Here is a 15,389-nt window from a genome sequence, read left to right as displayed (position 1 = left end):
GCTTTATTAATACTTTGAAAAAAAAGCAAGCAGATATTCGTCCTACTTCAATATCGTAACAAAATGTAAGACGATTACAAAAATGCACTCACGTGTCTGATCCACCAAGTCTATATGACGTAAAAAAAAATTAAGTGATACTCAAACTTAAAAATATTTTTTGACATGGAGATTTGAACCCAGAATAAGCTTAAGAGACTCGTACACTTATCCATCACACTACGATGGAAGGCTGCCAAAACCTCACTTTTTTCTCGTGTCTTTCTGGCAGCTCGTGCAAATTGCAGAGTATAATAAACGGACATCTAATTTGCCGGAATAGTATGTAGAAGGAATTTAAGTCCGGTAGGAATACAAGTCCTAGGATAAAAACAACTTAAAAATAAACCAGGAATGAAAGTCCGGGTAGGACTATGGTTCCTAAGCTATGGAGGTCCGATAGGACTACTGTTCCTAGGAACCGAGGTCCTACGGACCTCGGTTCCTACGGACCTGCGTTCCTTTTACACCGGTTTGAACAAACATGGACGATCATGATGTGCCTCCAAAAAAGATTACAAAGGTTGGGTTGCAGGAATATTTACGAAAAAGGGAGCTTCCAACAACGGGAACAAAACCACAGCAGGAAAAACAGTTATTTGTGAATCTTCAGCTGAGATGTATGCATGCCAATTCCTGGCATCATAAATGTCCCCACCTATGCTTTAAAAATAAAGAATGATACAGGTAAAAATTAAGTTAATGAAATTGCGTTTTGTTATAACTGATATGTGTTAAATATAGGAGATGAATCTAGCGAGCTGTCACACACCTTGATGGTTTGGGTTTTCTTGCATGAAATTTTTTAATTTTTTGCGTCAAAGCTGCAATCTCGCCTCACATTAATTATCATAATTTCATTTAAACATACAAACACACCTGCAGTTTTAATGAATTGTGTGTGACTGTAACACCGTTGTAATAGATAATAGAAACATGTTTATAGTGCGGCAGGCCCGTACGCAGAAATGTATATAGGGTGCGTAATCGATGGCGCAAAGGGCCGGAGTTATTGGGGATCCGGGGTCATGCCCCTGAAATTTGTTAAAATCTAAATAGCAGGAGATGCATTTTCCTGCATTCTGGGAAGTAAATTTGTCACATCGTCGGACTATTTTTTTTATTTTTTTTTACACATCCACGGACGGACCTCGACAGACTATAGGGGGTGCATACGCACCCCACCTCCTGTGTACGGGCCTGCGTTCCACGGGGAACGCATTTTTTCATACTATGGAATTTACGTTATTTATTTCTGAGCCGCTTGTTTTCTAAATTACACACAAAAATAGTATTTATGAAGCGCGGTTAACTCCCAGTTAGCCCGAGTACTCTGACTGTAAGAGAGCTAGACGGACATTTGGACATAAATACGCTCTCATTACAGTCAGATGATGATGATGATAACTAGTTTAACGTGCCCATATACCACTAGGGTTTCGAACACGCCCATCCCGAGTCCGACCTCCGATAAGATCGGTGGCCTGACTCGGGATGTGGGGGGGGGGGGGGGGGGGGGGGGGGTAGTGTTGAAAATGGGCAGAATTTTGAAAATAGCAATTAGTAAAAAGGTTAATAGAATAATTTAAAAAAAAATATAATAACAATAAAAAAAATTACAAGCCAAAAATAAAAAGAATTGACTGCTCGCCGAATATTTATATAATTTGGAGCATTTTAGAAGGACAGTCCAAAAATAAATAAGAGAAAGAAGAGAGGATCGGACTATTTAATAATATTTAAAAGAAAAGTAATTTCGACATAAAATTTTGACCGAAGATCTAAATGTTTAAAGTCCAATCTATATGTCCACGTGAGTGGCCTCGTTAAGGCCGTTAGGGTGTGGAGGTTGGCCTACGGCGAACTGATGAGCGGAGAACCGGCAAAGGCGGGGATGAAGTGCTTCCATCTCTGGTCGGCGAGGATGGTTATAACACTCCGGTAGTCGTTGCCGAAAAGGGCCTTGACGATCCTGTGGATGGTGTGGCTATCCATCTCTCTAACTAGGACCGCTTGTCGGTAGACTCCTTCTCGGCGCTGAGTTAGTACCAACCCCGTCTTGCCGGCTGTAGACTTGATGGTGTGTAGCTCGTAAGCGCTTCCATCAGGCAGTTTTTTCAGCTCTGGTTCCACTAGTCCGCCCATCAGTGATGCCGGATCCGAGGTGTCCCCCTGCACGAACTTCAGGAAGACGGACCTGATTTTCCCGATCTGAACTTTCCAGACGGCTTCCGAGTCGGAGGGGGACGGTGCCTGTGAAGGTGGAGGTCTTGCCTTGTCAGGCTGGTCGCTCGGCTGAGCGACGGCCTTCCTCTTCGCAACGGCTCCTGCCCGGACCGCCGCCTTCCGAACTGGCAAGACTGGTGACAGTGGCCAGTTACGTATAGGCGGTGGCGTAGAGGGAGATGGAGGTCCGTCTGCGGGCGTCTCGCACATCGGCGCGTTGAGAGCATCCCTCGGTGTTGACGGCGGGTCCGGATGAGCTGGTCCTTTCGTCTTGGGCCGAGCCGGGGGCGGCGACGCAGAAGGGACCGCCGCTGGCGGTTTGAGCCGCCAGTTTTGTTCCCCCCTGAGCCGCTCCTGGCGCACGTTTCTTCTTCCTCCGTCCACTTCCCTTCCTCTTCTGCGAGTCCGAGTCGCCGTAAACCAAAGTCACGGTTGCCCGTGACCCGGTGTACGCGACGCGAAACTCCAGCAGTGATCCAAAGCTTGCAATCAATCCCCCCAGGTGGGGTGGCAAGTCGAGAGCACAGGCGACAGCGTGCAGCTTCATCGAGAGTTAGCTTGGAAGTGTTACAGTCAGAGACCAAGCTATGCATTTTTGGGGCAATTCCCGACAACCAAAAAGTTGGCAAAGATTTCCGTTCTAATATCACAACAATCCTATGTTTGACGTTAAATACTTTTAGACCAGGTGTATCGCTTCATCGTGTGCTTCCGTAGGCCAAACGCGTCATCAACGACGAAGAAGTATGGCACATCTTTGTAGTCATTAGGAAGAGGATCTGGAGCAGGGAAGCCAATGGTTCCATCTTCAGCCATTTCTCTGAGTTCAGACTCGTTGTAGATCTGGGCGTCTGGCGAGGCTCCGGGACTACCCACATCTGCCCAGAGGAATTTGTAGTCCGCATCTACCAGTGCCATGAGCACGATGGAGTAGAACCCCTTGTAATTATAATACACGGAACCACTCTTTGGAGGAGCCTTGCAGGCAACGTGCTTGCCATCAAGGGCACCACAGGTATGTGGGAAGTTCCACTTCTCCATGAACTGATCTGGATCTCACGCCAGCCTTCAGGGGTTGTGGGGCAGGTCATCGCCTCGTCCAGGTACTCGTCAATGATGGCTTGGCAGACTTCTCTCACGGCCAGTGACTGGGTGTTGTGGGGTACCCTGCAACCAAACTTCATGGCCGCGTACTTGGTCCCAGAAGCGATGTGGCGCAGAGTGATGGCAATCTTCAGACCAGGATCCAGGGGCTCCCTGTACCAGGTTCTTTGTTTGGTGATCCTGGGACCAACTCGCTGTACCAGCTCATCGTACATCTCTGGGGGCATTCTGAGGAAGTTCTTGAAGGCCCTCTGGTCCTCTTTGCGGAGCTCCACCAGCAGCTGGTCATACTTGCCAAACTGACGACGCCTGCTGATCCATGGTCTCACCCAGATTGCTCGAGGTACTTGAGGTCTTCTTCTTCTTCTTCTTCTCCTCCTTCTGGCCTGGATCTGGTGAAGTGCCAACTGAGTCACCAGGTTCTGGTGTTGGAGCACGGCTATTTGATAATCGTGTAGCCACAGGTCCGCCATCCTCGGTGACAAATGACGGGCTGGTAGTCTGTGCCCCTATTTATATGCAAAATGCACAACGGTAGCAGTACGGTAGTACTACGGTATTAGTACGGTAGTAGTACGGTATCACATCGCTAAGAACGTTAGTACATCGGCAGGACTACGGTATCACATCTGTACCAGTACGGTACACATTGAGGCCACCGGAGAGCCGCCGATCCATTACGGGGCGCTACAGGTGCTCTACCGACATTAACGAAGCCATACCGGAGTACTGCCGTTGTACTGCCGTTGTAGTCCCGTTGCTCGCTCCGGCAGCGCAACAGCAGAATGTTTTAGCATGTTAAAAAATTTATACCGTCGGCTGCCGTTGCTAATTTTTTCGCCGATGTTCTGACGATGTCCTGACGATGTACAGCCGTTCTTAGCGATGTGATACCGTTGCGCTGCCGTACTAGTACCGATCCTCGAAAATCGCCAAATTTGTGCTCCGGTATAGCTCCGGCGAGCCAAATCGGCTAGGTGTGACAGGCCTTTTATCAACAGACGACATGCGTTGTTTTAGCAGCAATTAATGTTTCTGTCTAAATCCGTTCGTGTATCATTGTTTTGACATGATAGATTCAAAACAATAAAAGGGTTACTACAAAACACGCCTTCATAAAATATTAATCAACTAGTTTATTACGCTGTAACGTGAGCGTGGGACTGTTACTTTATGTCGCGCATGCGCTGATGTGACTGTGAAATGGAGTACCAGTATTTAATTTTTTCGTGTGACAAAAAGTGTTTTTCTTTCTTTTTTCTCACTTCCACCCTGTGTTGAATAGTTAGAAATCACTACCATGGGATGATAATACAAATCAAGTAATTACGTTTTGCTTTTGGAAGGCAGTTTATTCTTTTTTAGTTCATAACAATTTCCTGTTGGCATAAACCTAAAATACACACACACACACTTTAACATCCCTCTAAAGAAACAGTACACTAATTGTTTAAAAGTAACAAATCATTGGGGGCGAACTGACTAAATGTTGGGGGCGAACTGACAAATATTTGGGGGCGAACAGGCAAACAGTTGGGGGCGAACTGGTACATGGGGCGAACAGGTCAAACTGGGGGCGAAACGTCTGGTATATGTGGATACTTTTTAATCAGTTAACTCGAAAATTATCGATGTAAAGGTATTTAACGTCAAACATAGGATTGTTGTGGTATTAGAGCGGAAATCTTTGCCAACTTTTTGGTTGTCGGGAATTGCCAAAAAAAATACATAGCTTGGTCTCTGACTGTAATGAGAACGTATTTATGTCCAAATGTCCGTCTAGCTCTCTTACAGTCGGAGTACTCGGGCTACTTTTGTCCAACCACCTTTCTGTCCCGGAGAGGTAGTTTAAACTGCTGGACTGTCCCTAGGACACCGTGCTTGAACCTTAATTGGATATAGGCACGTGGAATACTTATAAAAAAAGTAAACTCGTAAGTTAATTATTTGACAGCGCATGCATTTGTTCAGGTGAGAAAGAAAAGTTTGGCAGCTGGGTATAACTGTGGTCCTTCCCACAGGGAACGCGTTTTTTCACGCTATGGAATTTACTGCAAGTTATTTATGTCGGAGCCGATTATTTTCTGACTTGCACACAAAAGTAGTGAGGTTATTATTATTACTATTTTTAAAAAAACAACACTATTACTTTTCGCCCTACATCAAACCAAACTGAAATTATTCACAAAATTGTTTTTGGTAGGAGGATGGGATAATTAATCAAGATAGGCCTAAAGGGATGCATACACTTCACTGCATTTTCCCCCATACGAGTAAGTCTTCCATACGAGTTCACATGTGGATTTTCATACGAGTTCACTGCATTTTGCCCCATACGAGTAAGTTTTCCATACGAGTTCACCGCAAGCCCTTAGTACATGTCATCTTCATACATCAAGGCTAATATTCGTTCCTAATACGAGGAATGCATATTAGCCTTGATGTATGAAGATGAGTACATGTAGGCCCTAATAGAAAACGTTTGTCACTGAGATTTGCCTGCATATTTCGTTTAGTTGGAAACATTTATGTTAACTTTCATTCCATAATGTACAAGAACGCACGGCATTATTTCAAGCACAAGAAGACATGCTAGCACGACCACCCCATCCCACCCCGGGACCTCTAAACTGAGTGGTGTTGATCGACAAATGAAAATGCGTCTCTATTTATAGCGTCTATATTTATAGTCTGGGGTAATGTAAGGAGAATCACCTAATCGACTACCGGGTATAAAAGCAAAATGCGGGTATTATGTTTACTTAAATCATAATATACTTCCTTGTCAAAATGTTGTGGGACGCAAAGATGGCTGACCAAAACGTTACGGTAGGGATTATTCAATTCGTAAGTACAATCCATACTATTATTATATATAATAGGGTCCAGTGGAATTAGGCTACCTGTGGTGTCAAGATTTTGTTACGTCGACATTTTTATATTTTAAAGATTACATATCTACAACCGTGGAATACTTATACCTAAGCTAGCATGATTTAACAATAATTGTTAATAGTAATTTAGTAATAATACCCTACCATAAGTACAGTCCGATCTAATAAGGCTTTAATATGCTCATGTACCACGGAGGTTTCGAGCATGTCCGCCCCAGGGTTCGGCCTCTGGGGGACAGGGGCCCAATCCGGGGCAGATATAAGTACAGTTTTTATTTTATAGTGTCATTGTGACCTTGGCATACACGATATTATAATACTGACTTCCTGTTGGACATCACAGTTTATTCCCTTGGACCCTCCATATATTTGAACTACACTTTTTTATATACGTTATTCTCATTCATTTTCAGCTTGGGATCCGTTAAACAGATCTGGGGTAGAGGTGGGGGAAGGGAGGTAGCTAGGTGTTACTCAAGTCATGTAACGTTTTCAAAATAATTGTCTCATTTTTATTTATAAAGTAAAATGCAGTCAGTACAATACAATCTTCATTGCAACCTTTCTTTGTATACATTGGTTAAAAGAAAATTTTGCATCAAAATAAACATCAACTAATTATAACAATATCAGCCGAAATTAATATACATATCTGCATCTATATGCCACACCCCCCTGCACGTGCAGTAACCTCACCGTGGTGCAGGGGTGTAACATTCTCTTTGAGAATCCCTGCGCGTGCTGTAACCTCGCCGTGGTGCAGGGGTGTAACATTCTCTCTGAGAACGGCTAATACAGCACAAATCACCTTGTTTTCTTCGGAATACAATTCAAGTTTTGAGTAAAAGTCAGTATCTATCTGTGATATTTGTATTTTGGCACAGTTCCTTTACACTGTGTTTTTATTTAAATCTTGAATTTTTTTATTGATGTTGATCATCACTTTATTTGTTTGCATTACCATAGTTTTACACCATATATTTTTCGTGCTGGGGTGTCGTTAAACATTCATTCGTTCATTCTATATGCCACACCGACATAAATACACATACTTACACGCACGTACACCCGAATTTGAACGGACACACACACATTCAAGTATATGACAGATCTATCTGATATGATATGTAGGTTCTATATGGGCGATAGATCTATCTGATATGTAGGTTCTATATGGGCGATTATCTATCTGATATGTAGGTTCTATATGGGCGACAGATATATCTGATATGTAGGTTCTATATGATATGTAGGTTCTATATGGGCGACAGATCTATCTGATATGTAGGTTCTATATGGGCGATTGATCTATCTGATATGTAGGTTCTATATGGGCGACAGATCTATCTGATATGTAGGTTCTATATGGGCGACAGATCTATCTGATATGTAGGTTCTATATGGGCGATTGGTCTATCTGATATGTAGGTTCTATATGGGCGACAGATCTATCTGATATGTAGGTTCTATATGGGCGACATATCTATCTGATATGTAGGTTCTATATGGGCGATATATCTATCTGATATGTAGGTTCTATATGGGCGACATATCTATCTGATATGTAGGTTCTATATGGGCGACAGATCTATCTGATATGTAGGTTCTATATGGGCGACAGATCTATCTGATATGTAGGTTCTATATGGGCGACAGATCTATCTGATATGTAGGTTCTATATGGGCGACAGATCTATCTGATATGTAGGTTCTATATGGGCGACAGATCTATCTGATATGTAGGTTCTATATGGGCGACAGATCTATCTGATATGTAGGTTCTATATGGGCGACAGATCTATCTGATATGTAGGTTCTATATGGGCGACAGATCTATCTGATATGTAGGTTCTATATGGGCGACAGATCTATCTGATATGTAGGTTCTATATGGGCGACAGATCTATCTGATATGTAGGTTCTATATGGGCGACAGATCTATCTGATATGTAGGTTCTATATGGGCGACAGATCTATCTGATATGTAGGTTCTATATGGGCGACAGATCTATCTGATATGTAGGTTCTATATGGGCGATATATCTATCTGATGGGCGACAGATCTATCTGATATGTAGGTTCTATATAGGGCTATATGGGCGATATATGGGCGGATCTATCTGATATGTAGGTTCTATATGGGCGACAGATCTATCTGATATGTAAGATAGCACATACCACGGCCTTTGTTGTACTCGTCATGGTGCACTGATTGGTACGAGATTATGGTAGGCCTACTTATGACTGGATTTAAAACCATTTGCCAGATGAAGAACATTTTCTTTGTAAAAAATTCAGCGGCAAAGAAACTTTTAGCATTGAGTATATATTAGGGTAGAGAAATATTGGGAAGTCAGTCACGATTGAGAGTCAGACGACTGTTCTACACACGACCCAACTTAAAAGCGAATTTCGACCCCCAGACGCCCTCCCCACCCCTTCAGCGCATACGTGCCTGCTAAAACATTTACGATTTATTTTTACCCTATGTGTTGGCCTACCCAGTATTTGAACTTTATACCGACAACCAGAAAGTGCGATTTGTGTTGACTAATAGTATCTGGGCGGGCCGTAGCCCAGTGGTAAAGCGCTCACTCGATGCGCGGTTGGTCTGGGATCGATCCCCGTCGGTGGGCCCATTGGGCTATTTCTCGCTCCAGCCAGAGCACCACTACTGGTATATCAAAGAGCGTGGTGTGTACTACCCTGTCTGTCGGATGGTGCATATAAAAGATCCCTTGCTGCTAATCGAAAAGAGTGGCGACAGCGGGTTTCCTCTCTCAATATCTGTGTGGTCCTTAACCATAATATGTCTGACGCCATATAACCGTAAATAAAATGTGTTGAGTGCGTCGTTAAATAAAACCTTTCTTTCTTTAATAGTATCTTTTAGAGTAGTATGGAGGCCTGTATCGCCTCATGACCTACTTTCCTCTGTACCCTTGACCTACTTTCCCTTGACCTAGACCGGTGACCTTCTGACCGACTCTGTCCTACTGACCCGGGCCAGTCCTACAGATCCGGCCCCGTCCTACTGACCCGGCCTTGACCTACTTAGACTGTATTTTTCATTCACTTGCTGAAATTCTGTAGATCCGATCTACGTTCATTTTACTTCCTATGATATTCACATTTTTGTGTCTTGTTGCACTTTATCTGAAAAGAAGGCGATGGCATCGAAACATTCATCAAATTCATCTCAGAGCCATGGACAGAGTGAAAGAGCGCGATGTCAGTTAGAACTTGGAAGTGACGTCTATCTTGTGGCCAAACCATGGCATCAGAAGCTGTTAATACACATCAGAAGATTTGAAAATTATAAGGGGAAAACATTCCCCACCAAAGGCGGCATCACTATAAATCTAAAGCACTGGGTTGAACTGTGTGGATGTAAGAGCCAGATAGACGAAACGATTTCAGCCTCGAAACAAGGGAAAGATGAAACATTCTTCAGACACCTTGGAGCCAATGTTCATACTAGTATGGACCAAAACTTTGCTGGGGTGGACCTGCGTCAGTGGTGGTGGTGTGATGAAACGAAATTTGTGAAGCTTTCGAAGAAGGGAATTTCTCTCTCTACCTCAGTGGGAGAAACTGAAAGACAGTTTGGAAATTATGAAAGACTTTGTTCCGGAACTGAACTCTGTTATACCTTTTGCCATGCAGGATGATCACCAAAACCAACTGGGATTCCTACAGTGCTCCTTCTGCAACCCCAACGAGTGTCACCAGTGGTGAACGAGTGTGACAAAGATTTTGTTTCGGATGAACTCGAAGGTATAAAAGAATGGATTTGTGGTTTACACTTCATTTGCTTTGTGGTTGTGCTAGAGAAGATACGTGTTTTATGATTCTGACATTCTTGTGTCTTGTTGCACTTTATCTGGAACGAAGAAAATGGCACCTGGATATTCGAACAGTGTTAGTAGCAGCAGCGACGAGGACGACGTCTTGGTCTGCAAATGTTCAGAAAAACATACAATCAAATGTAAAAGAGTGACTACCAAACAAGAAGAGAATTGCATGGATCAAATGGATGCTACACGTGAAACTGGGGATAGAAATGAAGACGGCAAACTCGTGGATGAACCCACAGATACGACGGATGTTGACAGTGACGATGACTGATATTCAAGACATTACTTGTTCTGCGAACGTCCCAAAATGAGACATTTCTATATCCGGATGCTGACGTATGCTCGGTGGCCCATCCAGATGAGGCAAAAACCAAAGAACCTCGCCAAGGCCGGTTTCTACTACACGGGAGACCACGATGCCATCACTTGTTACAGTTGTGGATTTCGCGCCTACCAGTGGAAGAAGACAGACGACCCAGTGATGGAACATTACACTCTCTCTAATATGCCCCTATGTGAACAACGTGTTCAGACATTAAATATTCCAGACACATGTGAGACACTTGAATGTTTTTGTATTAACTATGTTTTGTCATATATTTTGTGTGCTATTTTTTTATGTTGTATGTTGTAAATAAAACTGTGAATAACAGGTTTTGTTTTCTTATTTACGCCCTGCGTCTCTGGGTGCGTCTTTGAACGTGTCGCAATGGTAGTGACACTGGTAGAGGGTAATATTTTGGTCACGATGTTTCTTGGGAGCCCGCACGATGGTACAATGATATTTGTGCTTGGGAGGAGGGACACTGGTCATACGATTACGGATATTTAAGTAAATTCTTTCTGTCTAAGTCGGGCCTGCACAGAAGAAGGATACACACATGTTTAATGTACATATAGTATTTACATATTACGGATATTTAAGTAAACTCTTGTTGTCTAAGTCGGGCCTGCACAGAAGAAGGATACACACATGTTTAATGTACATATAGTATTTACATATTACGGATATTTAAGTAAACTCTTGTTGTCTAAGTCGGGCCTGCACTGAAGAAGGATACACACACGTTTAATGTATATATAGTATTTACATATTACGGATATTTAAGTAAACTCTTGTTGTCTAAGTCGGGCCTGCACAGAAGAAGGATACACACACGTTTAATGTATATATAGTATTTACATATTACGGATATTTAAGTAAACTCTTGTTGTCTAAGTCGGGCCTGCACTGAAGAAGGATACACACATGTTTAATGTATATATAGTATTTACATATTACGGATATTTAAGTAAACTCTTGTTGTCTAAGTCGGGCCTGCACTGAAGAAGGATACACACATGTTTAATGTATATATAGTATTTACATATTACGGATATTTAAGTAAACTCTTGTTGTCTAAGTCGGGCCTGCACAGAAGAAGGATACACACATGTTTAATGTACATATAGTATTTACATATTACGGATATTTAAGTAAACTCTTGTTGTCTAAGTCGGGCCTGCACTGAAGAAGGATACACACACGTTTAATGTACATATAGTATTTACATATTACGGATATTTAAGTAAAATCTTGTTGTTTAAGTCGGGCCTGCACTGAAGAAGGATACACACACGTTTAATGTATATATAGTATTTACATATTACGGATATTTAAGTAAACTCTTGTTGTGTAAGTCGGGCCTGCACTGAAGAAGGATACACACATGTTTAATGTATATATAGTATTTACATATTACGGATATTTAAGTAAACTCTTGTTGTCTAAATCGGGCCTGCACTGAAGAAGGATACACACACGTTTAATGTATATATAGTATTTACATATTACGGATATTTAAGTAAACTCTTGTTGTCTAAGTCGGGCCTGCACTGAAGAAGGATACACACACGTTTAATGTATATATAGTATTTACATATTACGGATATTTAAGTAAACTCTTGTTGTCTAAGTCGGGCCTGCACAGAAGAAGGATACACACATGTTTAATGTATATATAGTATTTACACATTACGGATATTTAAGTAAAATCTTGTTGTTTAAGTCGGGCCTGCACTGAAGAAGGATACACACATGTTTAATGTATATATAGTATTTACATATTACGGATATTTAAGTAAACTCTTGTTGTCTAAGTCGGGCCTGCACTGAAGAAGGATACACACACGTTTAATGTATATATAGTATTTACATATTACGGATATTTAAGTAAACTCTTGTTGTCTAAGTCGGGCCTGCACTGAAGAAGGATACACACACGTTTAATGTATATATAGTATTTACATATTACGGATATTTAAGTAAACTCTTGTTGTCTAAGTCGGGCCTGCACAGAAGAAGGATACACACACGTTTAATGTACATATAGTATTTACATATTACGGATATTTAAGTAAAATCTTGTTGTCTAAGTCGGGCCTGCACAGAAGAAGGATACACACATGTTTAATGTATATATAGTATTTACATATTACGGATATTTAAGTAAACTCTTGTTGTCTAAGTCGGGCCTGCACTGAAGAAGGATACACACATGTTTAATGTATATATAGTATTTACATATTACGGATATTTAAGTAAACTCTTGTTGTCTAAGTCGGGCCTGCACAGAAGAAGGATACACACACGTTTAATGTATATATAGTATTTACATATTACGGATATTCATATACATGTTTAACGGGCTTTGATTGTTGACATACACGAACCTCTTTCAAGACTTGTCGTTGACACCCATGGTAGTAACGCACACTGAACTTGTTTAAAACTACGATTGTATAGATGATCATCGATGCATAAAGCGCTATTAATAAAGCACGTACGTTCCTGGACCGTTGAAAGGTATGTCATACATGTGCTTGCATAATTTTATTATTATTAATGTGTTTTTTCATTATTATTTTTTTAACTTTTTAACCAAAATCTAAGCTTCATAAGGAACACTTTATCAATTTTATGAAATTTGTATTTTCATGATAGTTTGTAGACATTGTTCCAATGTTTATAAACTCATGATTATATACAAATAATTCTTCTGGCATAATGTTGGTATAATTGTTTTTAATAAATACCGGTTGACGAGTATTTCAATATTACGTGGGCCAATTCGGCTACATCTCGTTCAAACTATTGAGTGACGTTGTGGCACTGGCTGGTGTATTCTTTATCATTGGTAGGACATGAAGCAGACGATGTAGATGTATTGAGTGGCATTGTGGCACTGGCTGGTGTATTCTTTATCATTGGTAGGACATGAACAGACGATGTAGATGTATTGAGTGGCATTGTGGCACTGGCTGGTGTATTCTTTATCATTGGTAGGACATGAACAGACGATGTAGATGTATTGAGTGACGTTGTGACTGCCTGGTGTATTCTTTATCATTGGTAGGACATGAAGCAGACGATGTAGATGTATTGAGTGGCGTTGTGTGACTCTGGTTGGTGTATTCTTTATCATTGGTAGGACATGAAGCAGACGATGTAGATGTATTGAGTGGCGTTGTGTGACTCTGGTTGGTGTATTCTTTATCATTGGTAGGACATGAAGCAGACGATGTAGATGTATTGAGTGGCGTTGTGTGACTCTGGTTGGTGTATTCTTTATCATTGGTAGGACATGAAGCAGACGATGTAGATGTATTGAGTGACGTTGTGACACTGGCTGGTGTATTCTTTATCATTGGTAGGACATGAAGCAGAGGATGTAGATGTATTGAGTGACGTGACACTGGCTGGTGTATTCTTTATCATTGGTAGGACATGAATCAGAGGATGTAGATGTATTGAGTGGCGTTGTGTGACTCTGGCTGGTGTATTCTTTATCATTGGTAGGACATGAATCAGACGATGTAGATGTATTGAGTGGCGTTGTGTGACACTGACTGGTGTATTCTTTATCATTGGTAGGACATGAAGCAGACGATGTAGATGTATTGAGTGGCGTTGTGACTGCCTGGTGTATTCTTTATCATTGGTAGGACATGAAGCAGACGATGTAGATGTATTGAGTGGCGTTGTGTGACTCTGGTTGGTGTATTCTTTATCATTGGTAGGACATGAAGCAGACGATGTAGATGTATTGAGTGGCGTTGTGTGACTCTGGTTGGTGTATTCTTTATCATTGGTAGGACATGAAGCAGACGATGTAGATGTATTGAGTGGCGTTGTGTGACTCTGGTTGGTGTATTCTTTATCATTGGTAGGACATGAAGCAGACGATGTAGATGTATTGAGTGACGTTGTGACACTGGCTGGTGTATTCTTTATCATTGGTAGGACATGAAGCAGAGGATGTAGATGTATTGAGTGACGTGACACTGGCTGGTGTATTCTTTATCATTGGTAGGACATGAAGCAGACGATGTAGATGTATTGAGTGGCGTTGTGTGACTCTGGTTGGTGTATTCTTTATCATTGGTAGGACATGAAGCAGAGGATGTAGATGTATTGAGTGGCGTTGTGACTGACTGGCGTATTCTTTATCATTGGTAGGACATGAAGCAGAGGATGTAGATGTATTGAGTGGCGTTGTGACTGACTGGCGTATTCTTTATCATTGGTAGGACATGAAGCAGACGATGTAGATGTATTGAGTGGCGTTGTGTGACTGGTTGGTGTATTCTTTATCATTGGTAGGACATGAATCAGACGATGTAGATGTATTGAGTGGCGTTGTGACTGACTGGCGTATTCTTTATCATTGGTAGGACATGAAGCAGACGATGTAGATGTATTGAGTGACGTTCTGACTGCCTGGTGTATTCTTTATCATTGGTAGGACATGAAGCAGACGATGTAGATGTATTGAGTGGCGTTGTGTGACTCTGGTTGGTGTATTCTTTATCATTGGTAGGACATGAAGCAGACGATGTAGATGTATTGAGTGGCGTTGTGTGACTCTGGTTGGTGTATTCTTTATCATTGGTAGGACATGAAGCAGACGATGTAGATGTATTGAGTGGCGTTGTGTGACTCTGGTTGGTGTATTCTTTATCATTGGTAGGACATGAAGCAGACGATGTAGATGTATTGAGTGACGTTGTGACACTGGCTGGTGTATTCTTTATCATTGGTAGGACATGAAGCAGAGGATGTAGATGTATTGAGTGACGTGACACTGGCTGGTGTATTCTTTATCATTGGTAGTACATGAATCAGAGGATGTAGATGTATTGAGTGGTGTTGTGTGACTCTGGCTGGTGTATTCTTTATCATTGGTAGGACATGAATCAGAGGATGTAGATGTATTGAGTGGCGTTGTGT

General features: G+C 41.7%; 1 protein-coding gene across 1 annotated transcript; it reads left to right on the top strand.

The window, feature by feature from the left end:
• Positions 1-9,433: 9,433 nt before the first annotated feature.
• Positions 9,434-9,934, top strand: LOC121381796. Its single transcript, XM_041511151.1, has one exon. It carries the CDS (start codon positions 9,434-9,436, stop codon positions 9,932-9,934), a length of 501 nt encoding a protein of 166 aa, XP_041367085.1.
• Positions 9,935-15,389: the final 5,455 nt, after the last annotated feature.

Source organism: Gigantopelta aegis, chromosome 9 (genome assembly GCF_016097555.1).
Source record: "Gigantopelta aegis isolate Gae_Host chromosome 9, Gae_host_genome, whole genome shotgun sequence".
Classification (NCBI taxonomy): domain Eukaryota; kingdom Metazoa; phylum Mollusca; class Gastropoda; order Neomphalida; family Peltospiridae; genus Gigantopelta; species Gigantopelta aegis.
The sequence above is the reverse complement of the archived record's forward strand: the minus strand, read 5'-3'. Positions and strand labels throughout refer to the sequence as shown.